We start from the raw sequence: 25,315 nt of genomic DNA on the forward strand, positions 1-25,315 counted from the left end.
TTTGTACGCATGGCCTTTTTTTTGTGTCCAAAAGCGTTCTTCTTTCTTTTTTGAGGTCGGGATTTACTTAGACATTATTGATTTCTTTCTTTCTTTCTTTCTTCATGGCAGGGCATTCTTTTTTTTTGCATGCTTTAGATATGCCAACCTGGCCAAATACATATATATATACATATATATACTTTTCTTTTCTTCTTTTGGACATAAGACACGAACAGTGAGTGATGTTTGGAAAAAAAAAAAAGATGGACATTCTCAACACTATACCGGTTACAATCTCAATATCTCTTACGCAACAGCCACCAAAAACGGCTCCTCCCCTTCCTTCCTCACCACCCTCGCCCTCTCCACAAGTTCATCCCCAACCGCCAACCTCAACCTCTCACACGTAGCCGGGGAATCCAAATTCCACACTCCCTCACCCTCACTCTCACCCACACTCTTCCCATTCATCCTCCGCGCCTCCCTCACCGCCTCCCTGAGTGCAAAGAATACCGTACTCCCCAGGAACAGCGGCGGCTCCCCAATCCCCTTGCTACTCTGCACCGTCCTGAGATGATTCCAGCTCAACGGGTTACCCTCGTTATCATAACGCAACATGCTAGCGTTGAAAATCTGCGGGATATCAGAGAAGCCTGGTATTTTGTAGGTTCCGGGCCCGCGGGTGAAGAGGGCGCCGGAGCGGGCTGTCCAGAGGGATTCTTCGATGGTGAAGAGGCCGAGGCCTTGGAGGAAGGCGCCTTCGATTTGGCCGTAGTCTATGGCGGGGTTGATTGAGTTGCCTACGTCCTATTTTCGCTTAATTAGCAAGTGGGAAGGGGAGAGAGTGGGGAAGGGGGAGAGAAGAACTTGCCATCATAATATCCGACCGTAAAACGGTGTGATCGCCGGTGAGAAGGTCGAGTTCGACTTCTGAGCATGCGGCGCCTTGGGTCCAGTAGTAGTACATTGGTTTGACGGTTTCGAGGTTGGTGTCACCCCATGTGTAGCCTACTTTTGGCATTTTCCAGAAGCCGTTTGCGGCAAGGTTGACGCGGTCGATGTAGGCGGCGTGGGCGAGGTCTTTGAGGGGTGCGTCTGGGCCTAGCTTTTCGCGGTAGGGCTTCAGGCGTTCGTTGAGTTGGTCGCAGGCGTTCTTTATGGCCATGCCGTTGAGATCGGAGCCGGATGAAGCGGCTGTGGGTGAGGCGTTGACGATTTGGTAGGTTTGGCTGTCTTGCGTGTAGATGGCGTCGAGAGGTGTGCCCAGCTCCTGTGCGGCAATCTGGCACATCTTTGTATACAAGCCCTGGCCCATTTCTGTTCCTCCGTGGTGAAGCAAAACGCTTCCATCGTGGTAAATCTTTACATACGCAGCTGCCTGATTGAGATGCAACGCGGTCGCAAAGCTGAGACCGAACTTTGATGGAATTAGACTTATACCTCGCTTGCGCCACCGGTTCTTCTTGTTGAACTCCTTGACAGCGGCTTTTCGTTTCTCATAGTCGGACGACTTGCTCAGCTGGTGTAGTAGCATCGGTACATGCCAGTCCTCGTCAATCTTCTGGAAGAATGGAGTGTGCTCTCCAGGCTTGTACAAGTTCTTCCAACGTAGCTCGTCGACATCTATACCAAGGCCTTCTGAAATGTTATACATAATGGTCTCTGCAAAATACATTCCTTGCGGCGCGCCGAAGCCCCGGAATGCTGTGTTGCTATGGATATTGGTTCTGCAAACGTGACCACGTAGGAAGACATTTGGACATTCGTATGCGTTGTCAAAGTGCGTAAGGCATCGGTCCATGACGGCTCCACTCATGTCTTGGGAAAAGCCACCATTGTCATAGACGTCAGCCTCCATGGCAAGGAGCTTGCCTTCTTTTGAAACGCCTACTTTCCATTGCGCTTTGAACGGATGTCTTTGGCCACTGAGCAGCATGTCTTCATCACGGTTCAACATGATGCGAACTGGCCGTTTCTCTTTCCTAGCGGCAATTGCTGTGTAGACGGCAAAGGGCACACTCCGGGATTCTTTTCCACCAAAACCCCCTCCCATGCGCTTGACACGAGCGTTGACACGGTTGCTTGGTACTCCCAATACTGAACTGACGAACTCTTGTACTTCCATGGTATTCTGGGTCGAGGACCAGACTTCGATAGCTCCGTCTTCTCCGGACGGTATGGCTAGTGCTGCATTCGTCTCTAGGTAGAAGTGTTCCTGACCACCTAGCCGGCACATGCCTTCGAAGATCCTGTCGCATTGGGCAAAAGCATCAGCCATCTTCTCTTCAATGGCCAGGCCCTTTTTCAAAAACTTTCCATGAGGAAAGTAACTTTTGACTGCAATAGCTTCGTCGATAGTCAAAATGTGAGGCAGCTCTTCATATTCAACCTTGACAGCTCGAGCAGCTGCTTGAGCCTCCAATGCTGTATCAGCATAGACCATTCCAATGACTTGGCCATGTGACAAAACCTCGTCTTCGGCGAAGAAGGGCTCGTCTTTCTTGATAGATCCCCAAATATTCGCGTCAGAAGGGATACTATTTCTGTCAATGTATCCAACAACGCCAGGCATCTCGAGCGCTCTATCCCAGTCAATGCTCAAAATCCTGGCGTGTGCTTTTGTAGACATAACAAGGCCACCAAATAGTTCCCGATCTAGTCTCGGCATGTCATCGATATACTCGGCCTCACCTGTACATTGCTTGAGAGCGGAGAGATGAGGAACTTGCCTACCAACAACACGCTGCTCGTAGGGGTTGTAGTTGTCACGCGTCCCACTAGAGATGTCGCGATGGATCTCATCCACAACTTGCTGATCGACATTTCCAAGGCCAAATTCAGCAGCAGCTTCGTGCCAGAAGCGGAAGAAGAGCGAAAGTGTGAGAGTCTTACGGTAATCAGCCATACCACCTGGAACACTATATGGAAGGTCATAGTCCTGTGTCAACGCAGTAAGCGCAGCGTCTAGCGTCTCCGAGTGAAACCATGGCTTTCCGAGAAGAGCGCTCTGTGTCTTTGGCGAATCCTTCGTCATTGGCGCCATGCCACCAAAAACGATGCACGCATCCTCGACCCGTCCAGCGGAATCGAGTCGCACCCTGAATGCCGCTGTGACGATTGCAATATCATCATCTTTGCGTTTAGCTTGCTTGTATGCTTTAAGCACTTCCCTCGAATCTTTTGATGGTAAAGGTATCCGGATGCGGTACAAGGCTGCGTCAGGAGGTAGACTGGTAGTCCTGTATGCCACAAAAAAGTTGGACATGGGAAGATGAACACTACCATCCTTCTTGTTGATAGCCTCTAGTGTGGCACCTGCTGCCAACAACACGGGATTCGCGTCCGATATGGGTGAGGCGGTTGCAATATTACCAGCCAGCGATGCAACATTGCGAATCTGGCGACCAGCAAAGTATCGCAGTTGTTTTCGGAGAGCCTCCAGAACCATTGCACGTTTACCAAGCTTGGCACACACCGTTTTACATATCTCCTCTAGTTCGGTAAGTGGAGTGTTGGCTGCGATGACGAGCTCCTTGGCATTCTCGAGTTGGGCATCCATGGGGAGTTTGGTATGCTTGAGCTCCGGGATATCTGAAATGTAGATAGAAACTGCAAAATCCGAATTCTTGAAGCGAACCTCTACTTGGACTTCGCTGGCACCCCCAACGAGCTTAGCCGATGGGAATGCATCCTTGAGATCCAGCAGCTGATCAAGCTTGGTAGGTCGGAACCAAATCTTCTTGTCGTTGCCGTAACATATCGGTTGTGGTTCGTGCTTCCAAAGCGCGGAGGGGAAGATGAGCTCCGTGTCTGGTGTGTATTCTTGAAACTCTGTTCTTGGGACGCCCTTTTCTGAATTTGCTGCTGGTGCAAGGGCGGCAGACGTTGAAGTCTTTGTTTGAGCGGCTGCGTCTCCTTCCTTGCTTTTCAGAGGTTTCGCATATTTTGCACCGCTAATTTCAGGATCTGCCTGCGGGGGTTGTTTTGTGCCTAGAACGGCAGGCGTATGCTCATCTTCTGATGTTGAAGTAGGCTCTGACGGCGGTGAGGAGGTGTTAGACTTACTATCAGCGGAGCTGCTATCTGAGGGTTCATCCCTGCAACAGCCCCCCGGGCGACCGCAGGAAACCTTGGGGGATCCTGCACATCCGCTGCGGGTGAGATCAGTGACATCGTCCTCGAATCCCCCAGCGTCTTGAGTAATTGGACCATCTTCCTCAGCTAATTGGCCGTTCAAGTCTTGGGTGACGAACGTCTTTGCAGCCTGTAGGATAGGCTTATAGCCAGTACAGCGGCATAGGTTGCCATCCAAGTGGCCTTCCATTTCAATTTCACGGGCACTTAGATGGAACTTGTTTGTCTCGGGATTGTATGCGTTGCGCACGATGGCGTAAAGACTCATGACGATACCAGGAGTACCTACGGCATTTGTCAGTAACCCAACCAGGAAGCTGCAGACCTAGGTACTGACAGAATCCACACTGGCTGCCGTGAAGCTTTGCAATCCTCTCTTGCAGGGGGTGTGGTCGGCCAACACTGCCGATGCCCTCGACGGTGATGACATGCTTGCCGTCGATACCCACTAGCGGGAACAAGCATGCATTCACTGACAGATACTTAATTCGTTTCTTCTCAGACTGCGAGTCTGCGACTTGAAGTACGACTGTACATGCACCACATCCACCTTCGCCACAGCCCAGTTTAGTACCCTTGAGGTTGGGCTGGGCGCGAAGGTAGTCAAGCAGCGTCCAGTGGGGATTGGGGTTGCTTATGACGGTCTTCCTGCCGTTGATGTAGGTTGTTATATCGGGGGTTTTGTATGTCGCTTCGATCAAGGGTGTGAGGGCATCGACAGCGGAATGCGCCCAAGGTGGGTCTGCAGCGCTACCTTTCGGCGGAACGGGGAGAGACATGGCAGATCCGCGGAGAACCTGCACAAAGCAGATGGCGATAACCTGGACAAGAGATGTAATGCTCTTCTCGTGAGCCTGGCACAACGACGCTGACAACTCTTCAGCCTCTGCATCATCAAATCGACAGCACTGTCACGTGACGATATCGCTGTCGGGCCTGATTGGTGTGGGTAGAGGCTAACCTTCCGTTGGTGGATGACTATGTCTGGCCGGAACGCTCTACCCGCAACACCCCACTCTTACTTAGCTACCACCACTCGCTTTCAATGCCACTGTAATACACGGCGTCAACGCACATCTGCACAATCAGCACTTACACAGCAGTGTAACCAAGAGAACAGATTCGTATGGTGGATCATTCAAGGGCCTAGTCGTTTCCCCGGCAGTCGGACAAGCATGCCCCAAGACTATTGGTGCTGCTGGCATCGGAGTCCGTCTTGGCCTTTGCAACTACCACATGTGACAGCAAGCCCTGCGAGTGTTAGGGGAGATCAAGAACAACACTTAGAAAACACCTTGACATTCTACAACAAAGTGGCATCAAATCCATCGCAGCAGGCAGCTTCAACAGAAACAACGCTGCATCAAAGGTGGAGGCTACCAATGTCGATTTGGTCGTCTTTGGTCGCCAGTTCACTGCGAGCTTGTATCTCTCAAAGAGACTGGCTAAAGGTCTAGAATCGGATCAGTGCGATCAAAACTTCATCTACAACGCTAATCTTCCCCTCAAATGGTTTATCGGCTACTCTGCTTATGAACAGACTACTTATTCCTAAAACTCGAATTTGTCATTCCGTTGAGTGCGTCGATGCTGGAATAAATTTTGGGAATTACAGAGCAGATGAATCCCCCCAAGTCTCTATACAAGTGAGTTCTGTAAATGACGTTTGCTTGACGTTGCTACCCACTAGCACACACGACTGGTGGCTGGGGAAAAAGCAAATACGCCTGCAATTGCGTCCAAAGCAATGTTATCATTACCACGGGAAGATTGAAACGATGTAGATCAAGCCTCTGACACTTTTCATAGCCGTATTCCGATGCATGCCTGAGGGCTCTTGTTCCATTGGCTTTGCAGCCGCTGCCCAGGCTTCAACCAGTTGAGTCGGTCCGTCCCGACTAACCGACTCTCACTAGACTGCTTTGCATCAATCCTTTTTCTCAACTGCCTTTCTCGTATTCCCACCAACCTACTTGCAGTGCATAGATCGAGTTCTCGACCCGAATTTTCGGACCCCAAGTACCATTGTCCCGGCCAAGAATGGAGTCCCGCATACAGACAGCCGGTGCCTCCTGCAGCAGTATCTTCAGCTGGTGCACAGTTCAGCCACAACATTCTCTACCATGCCACTTTTCGGACTTCGACACCTCGTATCCTGACCTTGACACAGACAGCAGACTATTTGTTTTTTTCATTGCAGATGGCGCTTTCCCTCCATGAGTAGTCTTCCCCGACCATCGCTCTGGACTACTTGGCAAAATCTCTGGAACAGTTGCTACAAAGACTTGCCAAGGTTGTCGTCAACTCTCCGTCTGCTCTGGATGCTAGAAACGACAAGGCGGCTGCGGTCAAGCTGGTGCACAAACCACGGGAATCAAAACACCTCGGCACAAGGACCACTTCTAGTTATTGTATCACGATCAAACGCATCGATGCAATATATAGGACGCATAATTTGGAAATAGCACGTCATTTTTTAAGCCCCAGCATGTAGTGCTTTGTCCCCCCGGATCACAACCATCGCAGTTTGACTGGATATATAAGCAGCCCTTCAAACTCCGATCCTGTTGGACCAATCATTATTCCATATCTAGCTACATATGACGCAGAATTCTCCTTCATCAGTATTGATCAGGGAACTTCCATGCTCTTCCATATGCGGCCGAACGGGTGGCCTGAGTTTGAGGATTCATCGACTATGACTACGGACGCCACGATACGCACGTTCATGGACATGGGACTCCATGCAAATATCGGCTGCAGCTTTCGTCGTGGAGATAAATGTCAAATTTTGGAAATCGAGGAGGATTGATTTGATGGAAGAATTGCCGCAATCTAGATCTTCGGTTACCGTCGCTATTTTAGCCGTAGTGGGTCGCCATCAGTCCGGATACAGTGCCTCAACGTGACACAAGAACTGTATTTGGTACTAATGTATATGTATGTTTTATATTGCGGATCATCTAAATAGCGTGGCAGCTCGGGCGGCTAGGGCCAGTACCCGCTGCCAGGTACAACATGGACTGGCTCCGCACACTGCACCACAGACAGGGCCGGCCCTTTTTCTAGATTTTTCGACTGCAACTATCGCCTGGGAATTTCTTTGGAGAAAAGATCTCCATCTGCAAGGCAATAACTCGACAATTTGTGGCATGATGTCTATTCTCCTTCCTCTCTACATCTACCCCAGCCCTGGCGCTTGGGATCCGCTCTACGCAGCGTATGTATACAAGATCCTTTTATTTCTCTCATACTGACAGAGATCAGAGCAAAGGCGCACAGCGGTGTTTCTTTTACAGTCGTGCTCAACCCCTGTTCTGGACCCTGCATGGGTTCGCTCCCTGACTCAGTATACCTGGACGAAATCCCCAAACTTGCTCAATACCCCAATATCCGCACCTTGGGCTATGTAGCGACACATTACACCAAAAAGACCGTAGACGATGTCTTGGCAGAAATCGACACATACTCAAATTGGCCCTACGTAACGAATGTGACCCGTATGCGCGTCGATGGCATCTTCTTCGACGAAACACCCAGCACTTACACCCCGGAATCATATGCCTATCTCGAACGCGCAACTCGCGCAGTCAGAAACGCTAGTACGACGTTCAAGAAAGGCTTTATTGCACACAACCCCGGTCTTGTCCCTCTAGCGGACCTTGCCTCACCTGGCTATCTCGCAGACTCGTACTTCAACCTTACCGATCTCACCGTTGTTTTCGAAGAAACTTTCGAAAAGTACCTAGACAAGGATACAATGGGGCCTCTTTCCAAGGCAGCCGTCCCCAACTCGAAACTGGGAGTCATTCTGCACTCTGTCCCGAGGTTGAATCAGGATGTGCTGAGCTATGTGATTGGGAAAGTAGAGGAAGCTGCCGACTGGGTGTTCTTGACGAGTGGGATCGAGGGCAACGGATACCATGGTTTTAGCGAAGTGTGGCAGGGCATGGTCGCTGTAGTCGGAAAAGGAAAAGGCGAGGGGACTGGGTGGAGGAATTAGAGTGAGGATAGACAGTAAGGGGAATGAAGAGCTATCATGGTGGCCTTTTGCTTTTGGGGTTCATTTCTTCTTCATCCTTTTTTCAAGAACTCATACATAGTTTATGTTGGTATTTAGAAGGTTGCGTTTTTAGACGCAGCTAGCTAAGCCGTGTCGTTACTCTTCCCCATTTTCTCTTCATAGTTAGATTACATTCATCAGAAATTCTATTTTCCAGAAAGCTCTCTGCACCGTGGACTGGGCCGTCCTTGCTGTTGGCCGCGTGTAAGCGCCCTCCCGAGCAGTGACACCAAACAAGGATAAGCATGCAAGTTGGGCCTCTTAATAACAAGCTTATTGCAGAAAAATCAACAATTAGTCTTGTAACGTTAAACATAGTGGAGACACTTCTTATACACCATCTCTCCGCATCCCCTCCTCCTTCACTCTCTTCTTCTCTGCCAACTCCTGCCGCCACCTCATGCCATCCCTCATAACCCACAGCGCGACCGGCAACAACGCCACATACACAAACGCAATGAGCGTAAACGCCCACCCCGGACTCATCGCGCGACACATTGGCAGAATGGCCGCCGACCCACCCGCACTCATCAGACACCTCGCAAAGTTCACCGCTGCCGTCGCCGCCGCCGGCTGATCACGATGCAACTCAATCAACAAACCATTCGTAATATTAAACGCACTCGTAATACAAAACCCCATGACCCCCAGCGCAATCTCCGGCCCCGCAATATGCGTCTTGAACTGCAGCGTCCACGCAAACATGAATATGCCCAGCACGCCCACCATATGGTTCGGCAGCAACACCTCCATGCGCACGCGCTCGATGGGGAAGTTGCTGAGATCCTGCTGCTTCCCCGGGATAATCGCGAGCCCGATTTTGCGGGCGTGCCGCCGGAAGTTCCAGTCGACGACGCGGCCCATTGTCAGCGAGGCGATGAGAGAGGCGACGCCGTTGGAGATGTAGCAGAGTCCAATGTCGAGTTCGTCGAGCCCGTAGGCTTCGTGGAAGAGATCGGGGATCGCGGCTACGGTTACCATTAAACCTGTGAAGAAGAGGCCATTGTACAGGAGAATGATGCCTGATTCCTTTTCGCCCAGGATTCTCATCGTAGCCAGTGGATTCGGCCATGCCGTCTTGGTGCGCGGAGGCAGCGGCGCTGTTGTTTCCTGTGGGAATTGTTTGCGGAGTTTGCGCTGCTGGATGCAGCTTATGACTGAGCGATTTACGCCGCGGGGTGGGATGGAGCCGTTGCCGACGACTTTGCGGCAGGTTTCGGGGAAGAAGAAGACGAAGAGGATGAGGAGGGTGCCGGAGAAGATGGAGAGGAACCAGAAGATTGCGCGCCAGCCTAGGTAGCGGGATAGCAGGCCGCCAATTGTAGGGCCAAAGGCTGGGCCCATTAGTACGCCGGCTTGGGCGTAGCCCATGTAGGTGCCACGGTCTGCAGAGGTGGTGATGTCGGCTACGACGGCCATTGTCAAGGCTATGGCTGCGGAGCCACCGATTGCTTGGACCATGCGTAGGATGAGGAGGGCGACGTAGTTTGTTTGCAGGGCGAGCCCGATGTTGCCTATGCAGTAGATTATGAAACAGATTATAAAGGTTAGTCTTCGTCCACTGTTGTCGGAGAGAGTACCGAGGAAGGCTGGGGCTATGGCTTGAGCAATCTGTGGATGTTAGATACTAGGATATGCGGTTGAGCGATACAAAGAGCTTAGGCTGGTCGTTGGAAGACTGGGGAAGAGCCTGGAAAGATAACAATGATTCCCAATGAATCACTGCCAACATACCATGTACGTTGTGAGCGAGATATTGACCTGCGCAGGCGTGATATCCAACACATCGGCCAGTAAGTTGAGTGCGGGAAAAACCATGGCCGCACCAAACGGCGATATCAGAGCGGATACGGAGACAAGAGCAATAATCCATATCCTCATCCTCTCACTAAACACTGAATACGGCTCTTCTGAAACCCGCTGCTGTATAACTTCCGACGTCACATTATTTTCAACATCCATCTCCTTCTCCGTCGCAACATCTACACTGGCGTCCTCGTCCTCGCTCTTGGAAGCAGCCATGTCAACAGCGCCCTTTATATTTTCTCCAGCCAGAAATGACTACAACGGGTGTATCTTCAAGTTCGCAGAAGGGGTAGTCAAGTATGTCGGAAGCGTATTAGATGTAACATTGAGGAGACGGGTAAACCAGTCATTGAGATGCGGAGAGAGAGAGAAAGAGAGAGGGAGAACTAGAGGGTTGGACACGCATGCTGGGTACATTATGTGGATCACCTCCACACATGATGCATGGCTAACCGCCCTATCAAACGGTGGCGCTAGGGAAGTGGAGGAACAAGCCCATGGTTCGCTGCATTGCCAGACCGTTGCTGTGGCTCTCTCTTTCCCAGCCCAATACCAATTGTGTTCGCTATCTGACCTGCATCTTGTAACATACATACGGCAGGTTGCCGGTTTTAGCCGCTTCCTTAGCCTCTGGTAGTGACGATTCTCTCTCTATTGCGCTTGCTGTACGCTAACTCGGTTGCTTTGTTCGTTGCACCGGTGTAGGTAGTTAGTTCTAGGCTTAGGTCGATGAGGATGACCGAGTCAGGTGGGCTCCACTAGTAGCTTCAATGACGGAAGCCAGCTTCCGGAGATAGCAAAGTGCGAACTGCTATTTCCGAACTGGGTCGGAGTATAGTATGCCGAAAGAGAGTTATTATTCCCGGTGTTTGGAGATCGTTTGAAATGATGGGTTGGAAGGTCGAGACAAGCTTTTGGGCTCGGAGTCTAGTTATGCCGGGTCGATAATTGGTAAGTTGAGTGCGTTGCGGCATCCGCGTGTCTGCTCCCAATGTTGTATGCTCTCGGAGTTTTATATCTTCCATGGTACCATGCGAAAAACATATATATATGATACTTGGGAAGAAGAGAAAATAACTGATGCAATATAACTAAGAAACTTAATGGAAAAGTGCAGCGATAAAGATGATCAGAGCTTCTCCCATACTAGCATGCGATACGCACCTGGCCACTGTTTTTTGCAGTTCCCAACCATAAACGCCAGTACCATGCTTTCGTAGAATCTCTCATAGCCACTCCTAATGGCAATTGTAAGCTTTTTGCGTTAATCATATTGATCGTCGTCGCCATGGAAGAACCTCAGTACAGCCTTGGCTACAACCAATCCATCATGCATCCAGTCAGCTCTTTCAGCAGCCTCATCGGCCGCCTCCTTGCTTACACTACCGCTCTCAACCCTCATCTCCAATTGTCTCTTAACAAGTTTCTCATCAAACTCCATATGTCCTTGCGTCGTGAATAACCTCTTTCGAATATACACGCCCTGAACTCCAGTGTGATCGCTCGTGCCCCAAACATGTACTTTGGTATCCTTTGGCAGCAAATCTGTTGCTTCTGGTGAAGGAGGATTAACAACATGGTCCAGGTGCATTTGGTGAAGATGGATCTTGGTCTCAGTCTCTGGCAGATTGAAGAGTTCGCGGCCGATTTTCGTAAGCTGGATTGGGTGGTGCGACAGTTCCCACTCGCCATTCTTCTTTGGTTTCACGGTAGATCCTAGTGTACGGCAGAGAATCTGGTGACCAAAGCAGATTCCTGTGAAGCGGATATCGGGGCGGTTCTGCCAGACATCTAACGTCGTTGTCAGCCATTCCTTCGCTTGTCATTCTTGAAACCTAGTTTACGCACCTCTGATGAACTGCATAAGTTTCAGGATCCATGGGTTATCGCCATGTGCGTCCCAGCAGCTTCCCGTGATCAGGATGGCATGCACGTCGTCTTGAATTTCTTCTAGTGTTGGTATTTTGCCGCCCTCTGGCTCAACGACATATTGCATAGCCGTTTCAATGCCTAGCTGCGGATCATGCTCGTCTCCAGCCTTCTTGAGGAGTTCACCCAGTACAACACCAAAGGAACCAGTCTCTTCCTGAGTATCGGGGTGTGTCTCATCCGTCTCAAGAACAAGCATGCGGACCTTGTCCGGATGGTTGGAGAGAAGTGTGCGGTTCTGTGCTATTGGTGGTACCATTTTGGCGGTAGATGTGGAAAACTGATGTGATGAGAAAGATAACAAGGATTGTGAAGGAACTAGGTTGGAAGAAATAGTCGTCCGCATCCGGGGTCTAGGAAATCTTCTTGGAGGGAATGACGTCTGGCGATAACTTTTTTGCACAGAGGCTATGACGCGTGTGTGCTTGTACATTGTCAAAAAGAGTCTAAGCAATTCAAAGAACGAGTTTTTCTGGCTGACAAGAGACGCCGCGGCCTCTCCAAGAGCCTCATGTACCATTTTTCAGCTACCATCTTGGCCGTGTCATGTTCTGCTGTTGTATGACGAGCTTTCAGTTGACGTCAGGACGGCTGTCTATCAGGTCTGGGGTTCAAAGTCGAACGTAATAGCGTAGTCTTGGAAGCGTTGGCGGTACCCAAATTCTGAGCGATTTCGGTATAACGCGGCAGCTATCCATGCAGGTACTGGGAATCGGTGTGGCTGCGTGGCTGAGCCCCATGATCTAATTGGTCTATGGATTCGATGACTAATAGATAATTGTGGCTGGAAAGCCGTCTACTCCACGCCTTTGCCCTTCAGCTTCAAATCCTCCGGGTCATGCGGGGCTTCGGCAAGCTTGCCGGCCGACTCTTTGCCCGTCAACAACTCAGTAAAGACCTTTTGTAACGCTTCAATCGCCTCTTCTCCAATCTGGTAATGTATGACCAGTCTACCACTACCTGTCCTTACCCCATACTTTTCCGCTAGCTCGATGAAGCTGTTGCGCTCGATATGATGGGCCGCCAGGTCCAACCAAACCATGTTTGTGTCTACCGGGTATTGCAGCTTGCCTCCTAGGTCGGTCCACATCTTCGCAATTCTCTTCGCATTCTTGTGCGACTGTGCGAGCTTCCCGCCAAGGAATGTCTCTTCAATGGCAATGCGCATCGGAGCAGCGACCACACCAGCCTGGCGCAGCCCTCCGCCAATTGACTTGCGGATCCAGCGGCTGCGTTTGATGAAAGCTTTTGTACCAACAAGGAGGCTTCCAATGGGCGCACCTAGGCCTTTGCTGATGCACAGACTGATGCTGTCGAATTCGGCACAGTATTCCTTTAGGGAACCGGCGCCTGCAGCAACAGCCTCCCACAAGCGCGCACCGTCCAGATGCATGATGATACCATGTTGGCGTGCCCAAGCAGATATCCGCTTGACTTCAGAAAGAGGCATGATGGCACCATTCAGTGTGTTTTCAAGAGAAATCATGCGCGTTGGGCATGAGTGCACGTCATCCGAGAGTGTCGCATACTTTTGAATATCTTCCAAAGTGAGGTATGTGCCATTTGTCGCGTCGAGAGACTGGACCATGGCCTGAGACAAGGTAGCTACACCTCCTGCCTCGTAATTGACAATGTGCCCTCGCCGGTCGACAATCACGGCATGTGGAGGGCAGGTAAGGTGTGCCCGGAATGCAACCTGGTTGCCCATGGTACCCGAGAGAACAAGAAGCCCCTCTTCTTTTCCGCTCAAGTCGGCAATGAAGCGTTCAAGAGAGAGCGTAGTAGGATCCTCCATGAAGACATCATCGAGTAGGGTGCATTGCTGAATAGCCCTCAGCATGGACATGGTAGGGGTCGTGTGCACATCCGAACGCAAGTCAAAGGCGGCTGGGTTCTTTCCACTACCCCAGGCCGTGCCGTCGGACGGTATGCCATTGGGCACAGACTTGTTGCTCATGGCAGAATACTGATCGAACTCGCCCATGGTGAGCCGTGCTGTTGTATGCAGGTTGCGAAGGGTGGGGTTCGCGGGGCGGGCAATGGATGCGGCGACGGCTCGAGTGTTCGCAGTCAGGCTTGTTCCTTGGGGATGTGTGAGGTCAACTGGACCGGACGTGGATGAGACCACGTACTGAGAAGGCGCTGTAGCGGGTATAAAAGTGTCTGCGGCATTGCAGGCTATGTCCAAAGTTTCATAGGGCGTGTACGGCATCTCAAGAAGCGCTCGGAGCCGAAGATATGCGGCGGATACTTTCTCGACGCGGAACGCTCTCGACTCCGATTCGTCCACGCCTCGTCTATTCCCGGTTCCCCTTAGGAAGGCGACCACCTAACGTACATCGTCCTCGTCACCCGCCCAGATGCTTTGCATGCCATTACCTACAGAAAACTAACAGTATGCACTCGTGCCACATTCTCTCGCCATGACTAGCCAGCAAAAGCCCTCCCCTGTCTGATAACCCCTCCTTTAGCTTACAAACATGCCAACAAAGACATACTGCAGATCCGATAGCAGGGAAGTGCTGACAACCCTGATGTCTTTATCTCTCAGTTGTAAGTGAAAATAAAAACACCTCGACATTTTGGTTGCGAAATCTTTCTCATGTCTTATTTAACACCAGCTTGGCATGTCGTTTGTAGTTGGCAGCAATGTGAATACACGAAAACTGTTGTTTTTGGGATTCATACCTCACACCATATCATCGGATCCATACCCATCCATATTACACCGAGAAGATCTCTGGGTCATATAGACCATCGGTCTACACCATGCATGGATACCATCGCTTTCCGCTTCTATGCGCCGTCCTTTTGCATCGAATCCCGCGTGCTGTCATTCGGCACTTACTCCTTCACACCCTTTCGTCTAGTATCTAGTTCAGTCTAGGGTCACATAAGGACAAGCATCAAAGCAATAGAACCAATTCATCAGATGATACGGTCAACCGACTCTTAATCCGACTTGAAATGTCTCGACTGATAATTCCCACAACGGATCCAAATCCTAGCTCCAAAGAAAATAGACTTACATTAAATACAACCTTGCCAGCACATCAACTTGATTTAGTCGTAAATATATTCTGCAGTCTCACTTCCACCACTCCAGCATCCAAACCGCATCATACCTCCACAAATACGAAAAAAAAGTCAAGTGGAATAACCAGCCCCCTCCCAAGCTTCCTGTGATGTCAACCTAGCTCTCGATCCCGACATCAGCGCGTCTACACCACCAATCATACCCTCCTAAACTTATCCAGGATCTGCAACCTGGTAAGCAACTCCAACCTCTAAAACAACGTTCTGGATTAAACCGGCACGGTTGACCTTATCGGGATCGAACCGGACCGGGCCGGTTATGGGTAAGGCGCATAGCCGGTCTTGTTTCTCTTTCTCTTCTATGGTAATCCAGAGTGTTGAGTATGTAGTGTAGGTGGGATAGTGAAGTGCTTATCGGGGTAAGTTGATAGGTTGGATAGATGAGGCTGGGGCTTTTGCATGTGAGTTGGATGGTAGAGAGTATTTGATAGGGTTTGAGACGATCCAGAGGGTGTGTAGACAAGTAAGAATGAAATATCTTGATTTGTAAATTGAGGTATTGTATCATACGTATCTGACGGTAAGAAAAAGTGACGACGCTGAACACGCTAGGATTATGTCACTGGGGGAAAGATGAGAAATGTGAAACCGGCGAGACAGAAAAGCGTAGTCCGATATTGATAGAGTGAAAAGACGATAGGATAAAGACGGTTGATCTATGGTATCTTCTAATTTTGTTGCAAGATGCGCCTTCTATAATCCACAAAGCAAAGAAGCAGGAATGTTATGTAAACAAGAAATCATCATATGTGCACCTTCCCGTCCCCAAACCCAACACCCTCACACAGTCCTCAGCACACTCACTCCCACTCTCTCAGCCAAATCATAAATAGCAGCAACCACAGGATCAACATCCACACTCTTAATCGGAATCCGATGCGCGCCTGGCCACTCCACCAGCGTCGCGGTCCCTTTCTCACAATACTCATTCAGCAACTTCCTATGCAACTCCAGTCCCGGATCCGCCAAACCATGCACATGCAGCGTCGGCACCCTAAGCGTCGCCTCCTCATCCACCTCCTTGCAAAACTCAAAACCCTCTGATATCCTACCCGCATTCACCAGCGTCTTGCTAGTCAGCAGCTTGGGATTGAGATTGGACAATGGCGCCCTCCCTGCAAGCAACACACCAAAGCGCCACTTGATATCTGGGAAACCGGTGGGACCTGGTGTTATCGGCGCCGCAGGACCACGCTTCTTTGCTTCGTTCTCGCGGGCCTGTTGCTCAAGCAGCAAACTCGCCGATAGCTTTGCGCCCTGGCTGAAGCCCATGAGACCAACCCACTCGCCCGTGCCCCCCGCTTGGTCGTCGTCTTGCATGGCGGTGCGCATGGCGTAGCCAATCTCTTCAATGCACGTTTCCTCGTCGAGTTCAGGGTGCGAGGGTAGCCAGCGCAGCCACCGGCGGAAGGGCGAGTAGCTGCTGTACACGTCAACGACGTCTGGGTGCGGGTCGCAGAAGAAGGGCGCGTCGACCCATACGAGGCGGAACGAGTGTTGCAAATGACGGATTAGGCATCGTGCTTGCGCTTCGAAGATTGCGGCATTGACGCCGCCACCATGGAGACAGAGGATGCGTGGGAAGGAGCGGTCGTCGGGTTTTACCGGGGGTATTTTGGAGGCGGATTGTGAGGGGAGCATGCTTGGGGAGACGCTGAAGAGGTGGGCTTCTGAGGAGGGGGAAGGGGGCTGGGGAATGCAAGTTCTCACTGAAGAGGGCAATTATGGCGAATCGCAAACATCACATGTATGTCTTACGGCTACGGGGGAAAGGCCGCTCGGGGGAATATGCGGCTGATTTTTAGTCTGCCGCAACAGCGTTGAGGATAGGCATCAAAGTAGAGGGCTGCGACTTGCGGTGGGCTCGGAGTCCGGAGCTGGGGGCCAGGGTAGGCCTAATGTTCTGCATGACGTTTATGCTGCTAGACAGACAGGCAATTTCGTATGGGTGTAGACTAGGAGTATTTTAGAGTCCGGCATATTGTCCGAGCTTGACAAGAAATAATGGGGAAAGGTATAGCGACAAAGGCAGTTGTGACAAGGAAGCTTGTTAGATAGGGCGGGGAACCGCTTCGGCTCAGAGTTGCACTAATAGTAACGTCCATGCCTGGGTTGCGAGACGCCCCCGTCACGAGATAAAGCGCAGGTACTTCGGTAAAAACCGACTCCAGTCCGGTCAGCGCGTTATGGTGACCTACAGTCTTCTTTCAATCGTTTTTAAGCTTGTAGTAGACTGCTGTCGTACGACCAGATACCAAAATTTACAGTAGGATCGACGCCTGCATGCCTGATGTGCTGAAGCCTTCTGTTGCGCACCGGAAAGCACAGCCACCACAATATTTATATTTAGAGTTTTACACCTTGTCAGAATTTTATAAAATGATTAGCAGGATGACATTGCGCTCTCCGCTACACTTCGATGGATCGTTTCCAATACAAGCCGCTTGATCCTAATAGCAACCACATACGTCTACTCCGCTTTTCGGACAAACTCGACAGCCAGTCTGGCTACACTCTTGACAGCTTTGACCTCAATGAATGCCCTCCATACGAGGCTTTGTCTTACACGTGGGGACCTCCAATTCCAACAAGTATCATCACTCTGAATGAAAAACCGTTCGAGATTCGGCAAAATCTGTCCGACTTCCTTGAACGTATTCGAATTGGCATCACTCTCCTCGATAAGCATGACTGTCCTCTCTTGCATCCCCAGTATCTATGGATAGATCAGCTTTGCATCAATCAGTCATCCGAGAAAGAGAAATCACACCAAGTTAGGCGCATGGCTGAGATATATAAACAAGCGCAGCGTGTTATTGTGTGGCTAGGTCGCGGTGACGAGGAGAGTGGCACGGCAATGCAACTCATAGCGGATACTTGGTTCGTGGACGAGCTCGCCACTGAAATTTATCCTCCAACTTTTCCTGACATCGTACTTTGGCTTGCTCTGCACAATGAGCAGCAAGATTACCTCGATGGACTTCTCAAAGACTGCCACACTGTTGAAAACCTACTGCGCCAACCATATTGGAATCGGCTCTGGGTCGTCCAAGAATTTGTACTCGCTCGAGACATAGTGCTTGCTTGCGGTCCATGTGCCATCACGCTGGCCGCCATCAGGAGACTGAGATTCATTTCTTGCTTACCGAGCTGGTTCGGATATCGTCAAGGGAATTTCGTTGCGATTCCGAAGCCAGTGCGTAATCTTCTTGATGCGAGACGCGACAGATTCAACGGAAAGACGTTCATATTACCCGACTTGCATTTAATAGCCTTGTTACGCGACTTTTCCACGCGGAAATGCGAGGATCCTCGTGATAGGGTGTATGGTTTGCTCGCACTGTGTAATGACAAGGTCGATATTATTGTGGACTACTCGAAGCCAACGGATGTAATATTCCGTGAGATCTTCACTAAGCTTATCTACTTCAATGGCTATGATGAGGAATGGTTTGTACAGCTTGCTAAAGATATGGGCGTCAAGCAGAAGCGTCCTGCGCCCAGTGGAAGTTGGCATTAGTAGGCTCAAAGGGGAGCGTCAAGTGGATACTGGTTGTGGCTAGACCTAAGGCAGCAATTCTTCAAGTACTAATTGAATGCTAGGTATGTTAGATGGAAGCCCAGGCCACTTGCACGGTTATATGTGTTTTCCACTAACCAATTAGCCCACTACGTTACCTGACGTTTAACTGATAAAGGGGTGACTAATGACCGTCAGGAAAAGATCAACGGCATAAGTACTATTGCGGAAACACTGTTCAGAGACTCTCTGGTTGTAGGAGAATAGCTTTACATTGCTGTGTGTCAACTACAGGTAGTTATGTTAACTTGCAAAATCTGCTAAGTTGATCGCGGCATCTTTTGTTATTATACCCAGTTAAGTATTGCTAAACCAGGCCTAGCATCGGAACTGATGTATTCTGCTCTGGCTCAACAATCAACCCTCACACTTCTTAACCATCCCTTCAATTATCAAAACATGCCGTCCATCATCCAATATCAGCCCTAGCTCTCAGTTTCATTCATATTCAGGGCACTACTAGTCTCCTATATTTCCCTATGTGTCCCTCCAAATAGCCCTACTCCTTGGAGTGAGCAACTCATCAAACCGTGTCGTTTTAGTTCCACCTCGTCATGCTGCAATTTAAACAGTCGTTTTGGATGCATTAGCAGCATATTGGGAGAGGAACTGGGGGTCGTTCTCAAACTCCTCTTTGACCTGTGTATTACTAGTAAGTATTGTAATCTGTCAGGGTAGAGGCAGGACACTTACAATATCAAGGCCACCTACAAGCTCACCGTCGGCCCACAACTGAGGGAACGTAGGCCAATCAGCAAACTCCTTCAAACCCTGCCTAACCTCGTCGTCGGCCAATATGTTGAAAAATCCATAGCGAATTCCTTTTTCGCGAAGAATGCTAACCGTTTGTCGGCTGAAGCCGCATTGGGGTGCGCTTGGTGTGCCCTTCATAAACAGCATGACGGGTGCAGCCTTGACGAGCTCTGATAGCCTTTGGTGTAGCTCTTCCTTGCTTGTTTGTTGCTCGCCTGCAGTCTGTTCGGGCGCAGTCTTGGGATCCTGTGCGCTTGGTGTGTAGCCTGCAAGATTCTTGCCTGAACTATCGCCATTCTCTTGGGGTCGTGTGACTGTTTGCGCGGGAGGTAGACTCGACTGGCCGCTGCCGGCGCCAGCATACTTTTCAACTGCTGCTCGTACTTTTGAGGCATCAGAGCCTGAGACGGTCTCTAGGACTTTGCCGTCCTTCTGTAGGACGATGTATGGGACTGCGGTGACATCGTAGGTCTCGGAGACTTCTGGTAGTTCTTCGGCGTTGACGGAGAAAAAGGATATCGGTGCGTCGGCCGAGTATGTGCTGGCAAGTGTCTTGAGGACAACGGACATTTGCTCGCATGGCTTTGCCCATGGTGCGTTGAAGTAGATGACGGCGAGTGTGGAGGCGGGGAGGGCGGAAATGGTCGACTGGAACGCCGTCTCGTCGGCGATCTCTTGCAGGGTAGCCATTGTAGAGTAAATTTGGATTGATCAAAGTAGACTGTGAATCAAGTGCGGGATGTATAGTACAAAGCAAGTCTATAACTGCGAGGCTGATCTGATTAATATTTAGTCGCCGCCCTGCAGAGGAAATCACGTCAGAGGGGCGCCGAACTGCGGAACTGCCCACCCCACCATGGGCGGCGTTATCAGATTTATCGGTCCAATTGTTTCTCCGGTCCCGGCTATCGTTGGAACTTTTTGTTTCCGCCAAGATTTCCAGACAAGCATCTCGAGCAACGCAAGCAGTAAAACCACCAACACCGCCAATATGCTCAAGCAAGCGTATGTAGAATGAGTCGCAGAATCACCAAGATCAATATTTTCTAACAATTTCCCCCAGCAAGCCCAAGAATGCCCGCGCCAAGCGCGAAATGAAAAAGCGCGAGCCGCAACAGAACGAGAACCCAAAGACGACGCTTTTTGTCTCAGGCCAAAAGACGTCGCAAATCCTCAAGCTTGCCGTCGCCGATCTTACCACTATCAAGCGTCCTTTTGTCGAGCGCTTCACCAAGAAGAATGACATTCACCCCTTCGACGATGCCTCTTCGCTCGAGTTCTTCTCCCAGAAGAACGACACCTCGCTCCTCGTCCTGTCGCTGCACTCGAAGAAGCGCCCACACTGCCTGACACTCGCCCGCACCTTCTCGTACAAGATGCTCGACATGCTAGAGCTCTATATCAACCCAGAAACATTCCGCACACTGCAGCAATTCAAGAACAAGAAACCTTCGATTGGTCTCAAGCCCATGATTAGCTTCCACGGCACCGTCTTCGAAGACCCCAACCAGACAAAGTACACCCTAGCTAAGAGCCTGTTTCTGGATTTCTTCAAGGGCCAAGATACAAACGAAATCGATGTCGAGGGCCTACAGTACCTCGTCTCCATCTCGGCCGAAGAACCCACCGACGAGCTCCCCAGCCCACCCATCCACCTGCGCTTCTACCTCTTGCGCACAAAGCGCTCCGGCCAGAAGCTGCCGCGCATCGAAGTTGAGGAAATGGGCCCACGCATGGACTTCACCCTCGGCCGCGAAATGTTCCCCGACCCAGACATGCTCAAGCAGGCCATGAAGACACCCAAGGGCGCAGAGGCTCGCACCAAGAAGAACATTGATATGAACGCAATGGGTGACAAGACGGCCAAGGTCCACGTCGGCAAGCAGGACTTTGGTGACCTGCAGACAAGGAAGATGAAGGGTCTCAAGCGTGGTCGTAATGAGGATGATGACGACGACGAGGAGGCTGGTGTCGAGGATAGCGCAAGTGAAGACGACGACGAGGTGGAGGAGAAGACACCCAAGAAGATGAGAGTATGAAGTGTGCAAAGACGTACTTACTGCATGGGCGGCGTTTATCGGAATCCATTCCTGGCGTTGAAAAAATGTTGAGCGAGACTATACCATTTGAGTAGTATGGACAACTTGCGTCCCTGAGAAGAAAAAGACAAAATGAAAGGTTTAATTAAACATCGTACGCGTCTCATAATCAGTCGTTAATATGTCGTGAATTGTTACGAAAAAAAAACACTCTATATCAGCGCTATAGCATGTTCCTACTCATCGTCCGGCTCATCAGCCAACAGCCACTTCGCCCTGCATTTCACCGCCGCAGTCCTAACCTCTCTCTTGCCATCATCCAGCGCAGCAATCAACCTCCTAACGACCTCCCTCCTATACTTGACCAAAGTATCCTCTTTGAACTTATCCGCTACAAGTAATAAACACTTGAGCGCCGCTACCCTCACGCTCGGCGGCGGAGGCGGACCCGTCTTGCCATCTTTGACAACAATGGCGTTGGCAAGAAGACGCGAAATGAGTGCGCCGGTGTGCTGCTCAAGGACAGGTGGTTTCTCAGCGAGTGTGCTGGTAAGCGTGCCGATTGCAGCCTCTTTGACGGCATCAACGCCTTTGAGGTCAAGGGATTGAAGGAGCAGTGTAACGAGTTGTCCGACTTCTTCGACTACAATGTCGAATGGCATCCATCTTAGCGCTCCGCTAAGCGCAATCAAGTAGTTTGGTTTCGTTTGAGCGTCTGCGTCGCGAAAAGCGGATGTGATGTTCGGTACTAGCAATGCGAAGGTCTTGTGCTTGTGGAGGCCGACGATCTGGCAGTGGCTCGCTTTGGTCAGGAGATCGTCGGGTTGTAGCAGTGTGGTGAAACCTTGGGCTACTGTACTACCGTACTTGGGGTGTGACAGTAAGGATAGCAGTGTTGGGTACAGTGTATTCAACGCTGGACTGCTACGTAGTACGATTCCCTTGAGACAAGCAAAGATTATGCGTATCCGTGGCGGGTCTAGCTTCTCCGGGTTCAAAAGATCAAAATTTGCGATAAGAGGATCCATGCATGTCTTAAGTGCAGCCGAAGTATAGTACTTGTTGATGATGAGCGACATCTGACGGAGAGATGCTGATCGAACTGGGACGGATAGTGTGGGTTTCTGGACGTATTCTGCGAGAGAAGAAACAAGTAGCTGCAGCTCGCAGGGAAGGGTTGTATCTTTTCTGAAAGACGCGAGGATATGTGTCGAAACGATCATAGTTTTGTCAGCCTCTACGCTTGCGCTGGCATTGAAAGGTGGAAGTTCGGCTTGTGGTGTGCCACGGAACAGCGTGTATAGTTCTGCAGCGATAGCGTTCTGCTGATCGGTGGGCAGGTGTCTGATGATTAGGTTGCAGATGCGACCAACAAGATCTATGGTTGTCTCGTCGTTGAATGCTGCCGGATGTGACTCGTCTGAGCTCGATACGCGCTGGATCAATGGTAGTGCAATGTCCTTGTAGTATGTCGAGCTTCCTGAGCCTTCAGACAGTTTGCGTTCGCCCTTTTTTAGCGCATACAGGATTGCCGAGAGGAGTGCAACAATGTATGTTGAAGAGGCACCCTGCTGCACCGCTACGCTAAATTTGTTCTTGAGACGTATTATGACGGTGTCAAAAACCTGTTCTTCGCTGGCGAGCTTAGCAAAAGCTTCGAGCACGGTAGAGTAGCTCTGAGATCCGCCTGTGTCTGTATCTGGTAACTGGGCCAGGAAAGCTGGAAAGGCCTTATCAACGACAACCTGCGGCTTCTGATGTGCAATTTCGACGATTCCGTTGATTGCTGCCTCTTTGATCTCATCTTTCCCATATGGTTCTTCGTGAACAACAATCGTGTGTAGCAATTGGATGATCCTGCCAACATCCTCATCACTCAAAAGTGCGCGGGTTTTGGATAATTGGACTAGCCCATCAAGACATACCAATCGGAAAGATACCTCTTTGACAGGAGCTGTTTCGAGTCCATCCAGCATCACCTCGAATGCTTGATCTCGGAATTCAGCCAGCGAATTCTTGCCAGCTTGTTCGCCGCCTGAACCTATGTTCCTCCAATCACCGTAAACATCAATGTTGGCTTTTACCAATTGAACAAGGACTTCCAGCAAACCCCGACGCTTGGCCATTGTATCTGCTGTCTGAAACAAGAGGAAGAGGTTGGGTAGCACCCCTGCTAGGAGAATACTGGTGACTTCTGGGGATACGTTGGCAATGCTTTGTAGGAACCGTGCGGACGCTTGTGATTGCTTTGTAGGAGCATCTTCAAGATGCTCATTGCATTCCTTGATGACCGGTTTGAGATATGCATTCAGCGACCCTGGGGTACCCTGCGATAGTATTTTTGCGATTGCGGCCAGGGCGTTGAGCGCTTCTTGGGCGAGGTTTTCCTCTTGCACATTGAGTACTTCAAACTTTAGAGCATCCCATAATGTCACAGCATACAGCGATACTGTTTTTGGTCCGTATTCTCTCACACAGGCAGTGATCGTCGTTAGCACATCTCGCTTTGTGTTCATAGATGTAGAGTCGAGCTTGTCCAGAAGCGCGGGGAAAGCATACGGGGCAAAATCGGCCGTAGACGAAATGCAGTCCCGTAATCGGTCCTTGAGGTCCTGAGCGGTAATTCCGTATGGGTCGTCGGGTGGTGGTCTGAATGTGATAGGAAAGTAGTTGAATACGGCATCGAAAAGATCTTGAGCATCACCGCCAATGCTCCACTCAGTCATCGGAACCCTCAGTATAGAGAACACGACCATCAGGTTCCGAGGGTCTTTCTCCCCGTCAAAGTATGATATGAAGCGCGCCATGAAGTCGGGCGTCGCATCGTGGTGGGCTCGAAGAACTCCGCGGTACTTGGCCATGAGGGTGTTTATGAGTTGTAGTACCGGATATCGCTCGCTTTGCTGTTTGTACTGGCGTAATGGGTGGGTATTGGAAAGGAGCGCCTCGACAATAGCGACGACCCGTTGGTCATCCCACTTTCCAAGCTCCTCGAGCGCCAACAACGCCTTTGCACATGATCCTAGACCTTCGTTGTCTTCGGTCCGGGAAAGGGTGAAGTCGCATAGCAGATTTCCTGAGTACCAAGATTAGCTCCATATTTCCGACAAACGTAGCGCCTCATCTTCGTGCCGATATGCCATCGATATCTCGGTCTGGTTCAAACAAGAGTGTAGGAGTCGCGATGGCTCATGCATGTGCGGATGCTCTGATGCCACATCAAAAGGATAGTCTTGGTTTACGTACGTTGCTGTAGGGACAGAACCTTTTGTGGCGTGGCAGCAAGTACCTCTGCGAGATATGACATAGCTGTTGAAGATTAGCACTATGCACACCAGAACCCCAATGATTCCTTACTGTTGGATCGTGTCGCGCCATCTTCGCTATTCAAATACTCCCCAAGGTCAGTGACCAAACTAATCAGCTTCAATTCGCCATTCTTGAGTCCTGTCTACTATCAGCATGCCATGTCCCCCCACATCCCCGGTGCCCCTCCAGAAAGCCTCATACATACGCGTGGCGCTCGCCTGAGCAGTCGCAGTCGCCTCCTTCTTATTCTTGTCAAAATCCAGTAGATACTTCTGAATATCCGACATTCTCACGTTCTGGTAGTTGAGAGACGGATATCAAAAATGTGGTTTACAAGTCGCGAACCAAACCCACACACTCCCGCCATGACGTTACGGAGTTGCGGAGCTGCTGATTGGCCGGTATCGGACGGTGGGGCACAAGCCCGCCCGCGCGCAGAAAAAAAAGTTATAGTAGGACGATTCGGCAAGTGAGTAAATTGAGCATTTTAAAAATAGTCAAACTACAAGTGCCGCTGTTCCAGCAAAAGTAGTGGCCGTTGTATAAATATCGTTTTCCTGGGAGACCCAGCCTTTCACTTTCCCCCCAGATTTCCCCCCATTCCTTCCCCAAAAAAAACATTAC

The 25,315-nt window shown here is 50.4% G+C and overlaps 10 protein-coding genes across 10 annotated transcripts; 3 read left to right on the forward strand and 7 right to left on the reverse strand.

Moving 5' to 3' along the window:
- Window positions 1-288: 288 nt before the first annotated feature.
- Window positions 289-4,895, reverse strand: COCSADRAFT_172265 (uncharacterized protein; the record flags this gene model as incomplete). The annotated part of the gene is made up of 3 exons (XM_007702984.1): window positions 289-789; window positions 854-4,401; window positions 4,454-4,895. 3 exons carry the CDS (start codon window positions 4,893-4,895, stop codon window positions 289-291), a joined length of 4,491 nt encoding a protein of 1,496 aa, XP_007701174.1.
- Window positions 4,896-7,268: 2,373 nt separating this feature from the next.
- COCSADRAFT_93081 (uncharacterized protein) lies at window positions 7,269-8,119 on the forward strand (the record flags this gene model as incomplete). Its single annotated transcript, XM_007702985.1, has 2 exons — window positions 7,269-7,336; window positions 7,384-8,119. 2 exons carry the CDS (start codon window positions 7,269-7,271, stop codon window positions 8,117-8,119), a joined length of 804 nt encoding a protein of 267 aa, XP_007701175.1.
- A 222-nt stretch (window positions 8,120-8,341) lies between these two features.
- Window positions 8,342-9,934, reverse strand: COCSADRAFT_37744 (uncharacterized protein). Its single transcript, XM_007702786.1, has one exon. The coding sequence runs from the start codon at window positions 9,596-9,598 to the stop codon at window positions 8,510-8,512; it is 1,089 nt and encodes a 362-aa protein (XP_007700976.1). The 5' UTR covers window positions 9,599-9,934; the 3' UTR covers window positions 8,342-8,509.
- Window positions 9,935-11,249: 1,315 nt separating this feature from the next.
- On the reverse strand, window positions 11,250-12,173 carry COCSADRAFT_92158 (uncharacterized protein; the record flags this gene model as incomplete). The annotated part of the gene is made up of 2 exons (XM_007702986.1): window positions 11,250-11,776; window positions 11,834-12,173. The coding sequence occupies 2 exons, from the start codon at window positions 12,171-12,173 to the stop codon at window positions 11,250-11,252; spliced, it is 867 nt and encodes a 288-aa protein (XP_007701176.1).
- A 451-nt stretch (window positions 12,174-12,624) lies between these two features.
- COCSADRAFT_37745 (uncharacterized protein) lies at window positions 12,625-14,108 on the reverse strand. The gene is made up of 2 exons (XM_007702787.1): window positions 14,047-14,108; window positions 12,625-13,996 (listed from the first exon to the last, which is right to left on the reverse strand). The coding sequence occupies exons 1-2, from the start codon at window positions 14,084-14,086 to the stop codon at window positions 12,711-12,713; spliced, it is 1,326 nt and encodes a 441-aa protein (XP_007700977.1). The 5' UTR covers window positions 14,087-14,108; the 3' UTR covers window positions 12,625-12,710.
- Window positions 14,109-15,619: 1,511 nt separating this feature from the next.
- COCSADRAFT_37746 (uncharacterized protein) lies at window positions 15,620-16,892 on the reverse strand. Its single transcript, XM_007702788.1, has one exon. It carries the CDS (start codon window positions 16,649-16,651, stop codon window positions 15,791-15,793), a length of 861 nt encoding a protein of 286 aa, XP_007700978.1. The 5' UTR covers window positions 16,652-16,892; the 3' UTR covers window positions 15,620-15,790.
- Window positions 16,893-17,429: 537 nt separating this feature from the next.
- Window positions 17,430-17,873, forward strand: COCSADRAFT_46549 (uncharacterized protein; the record flags this gene model as incomplete). The annotated part of the gene is made up of 1 exon (XM_007702918.1): window positions 17,430-17,873. A coding segment is annotated over one exon (444 nt), but the record flags the coding sequence as incomplete, so codon positions are not given.
- Window positions 17,874-18,748: 875 nt separating this feature from the next.
- On the reverse strand, window positions 18,749-20,169 carry COCSADRAFT_37748 (uncharacterized protein). The gene is made up of 2 exons (XM_007702789.1): window positions 19,284-20,169; window positions 18,749-19,229 (listed from the first exon to the last, which is right to left on the reverse strand). The coding sequence occupies exons 1-2, from the start codon at window positions 20,031-20,033 to the stop codon at window positions 19,155-19,157; spliced, it is 825 nt and encodes a 274-aa protein (XP_007700979.1). The 5' UTR covers window positions 20,034-20,169; the 3' UTR covers window positions 18,749-19,154.
- A 128-nt stretch (window positions 20,170-20,297) lies between these two features.
- On the forward strand, window positions 20,298-21,545 carry COCSADRAFT_200515 (uncharacterized protein). Its single transcript, XM_007702987.1, has 2 exons — window positions 20,298-20,348; window positions 20,407-21,545. Exons 1-2 carry the CDS (start codon window positions 20,335-20,337, stop codon window positions 21,380-21,382), a joined length of 990 nt encoding a protein of 329 aa, XP_007701177.1. The 5' UTR covers window positions 20,298-20,334; the 3' UTR covers window positions 21,383-21,545.
- On the reverse strand, window positions 21,530-25,007 carry COCSADRAFT_334813 (uncharacterized protein). Its single transcript, XM_007702988.1, has 4 exons — window positions 24,897-25,007; window positions 24,740-24,829; window positions 24,629-24,691; window positions 21,530-24,458 (listed from the first exon to the last, which is right to left on the reverse strand). The coding sequence occupies exons 1-4, from the start codon at window positions 24,976-24,978 to the stop codon at window positions 21,619-21,621; spliced, it is 3,075 nt and encodes a 1,024-aa protein (XP_007701178.1). The 5' UTR covers window positions 24,979-25,007; the 3' UTR covers window positions 21,530-21,618.
- Window positions 25,008-25,315: the final 308 nt, after the last annotated feature.

Source organism: Bipolaris sorokiniana, assembly GCF_000338995.1.
Source record: "Bipolaris sorokiniana ND90Pr unplaced genomic scaffold COCSAscaffold_9, whole genome shotgun sequence".
NCBI classification, from domain to species: domain Eukaryota; kingdom Fungi; phylum Ascomycota; class Dothideomycetes; order Pleosporales; family Pleosporaceae; genus Bipolaris; species Bipolaris sorokiniana.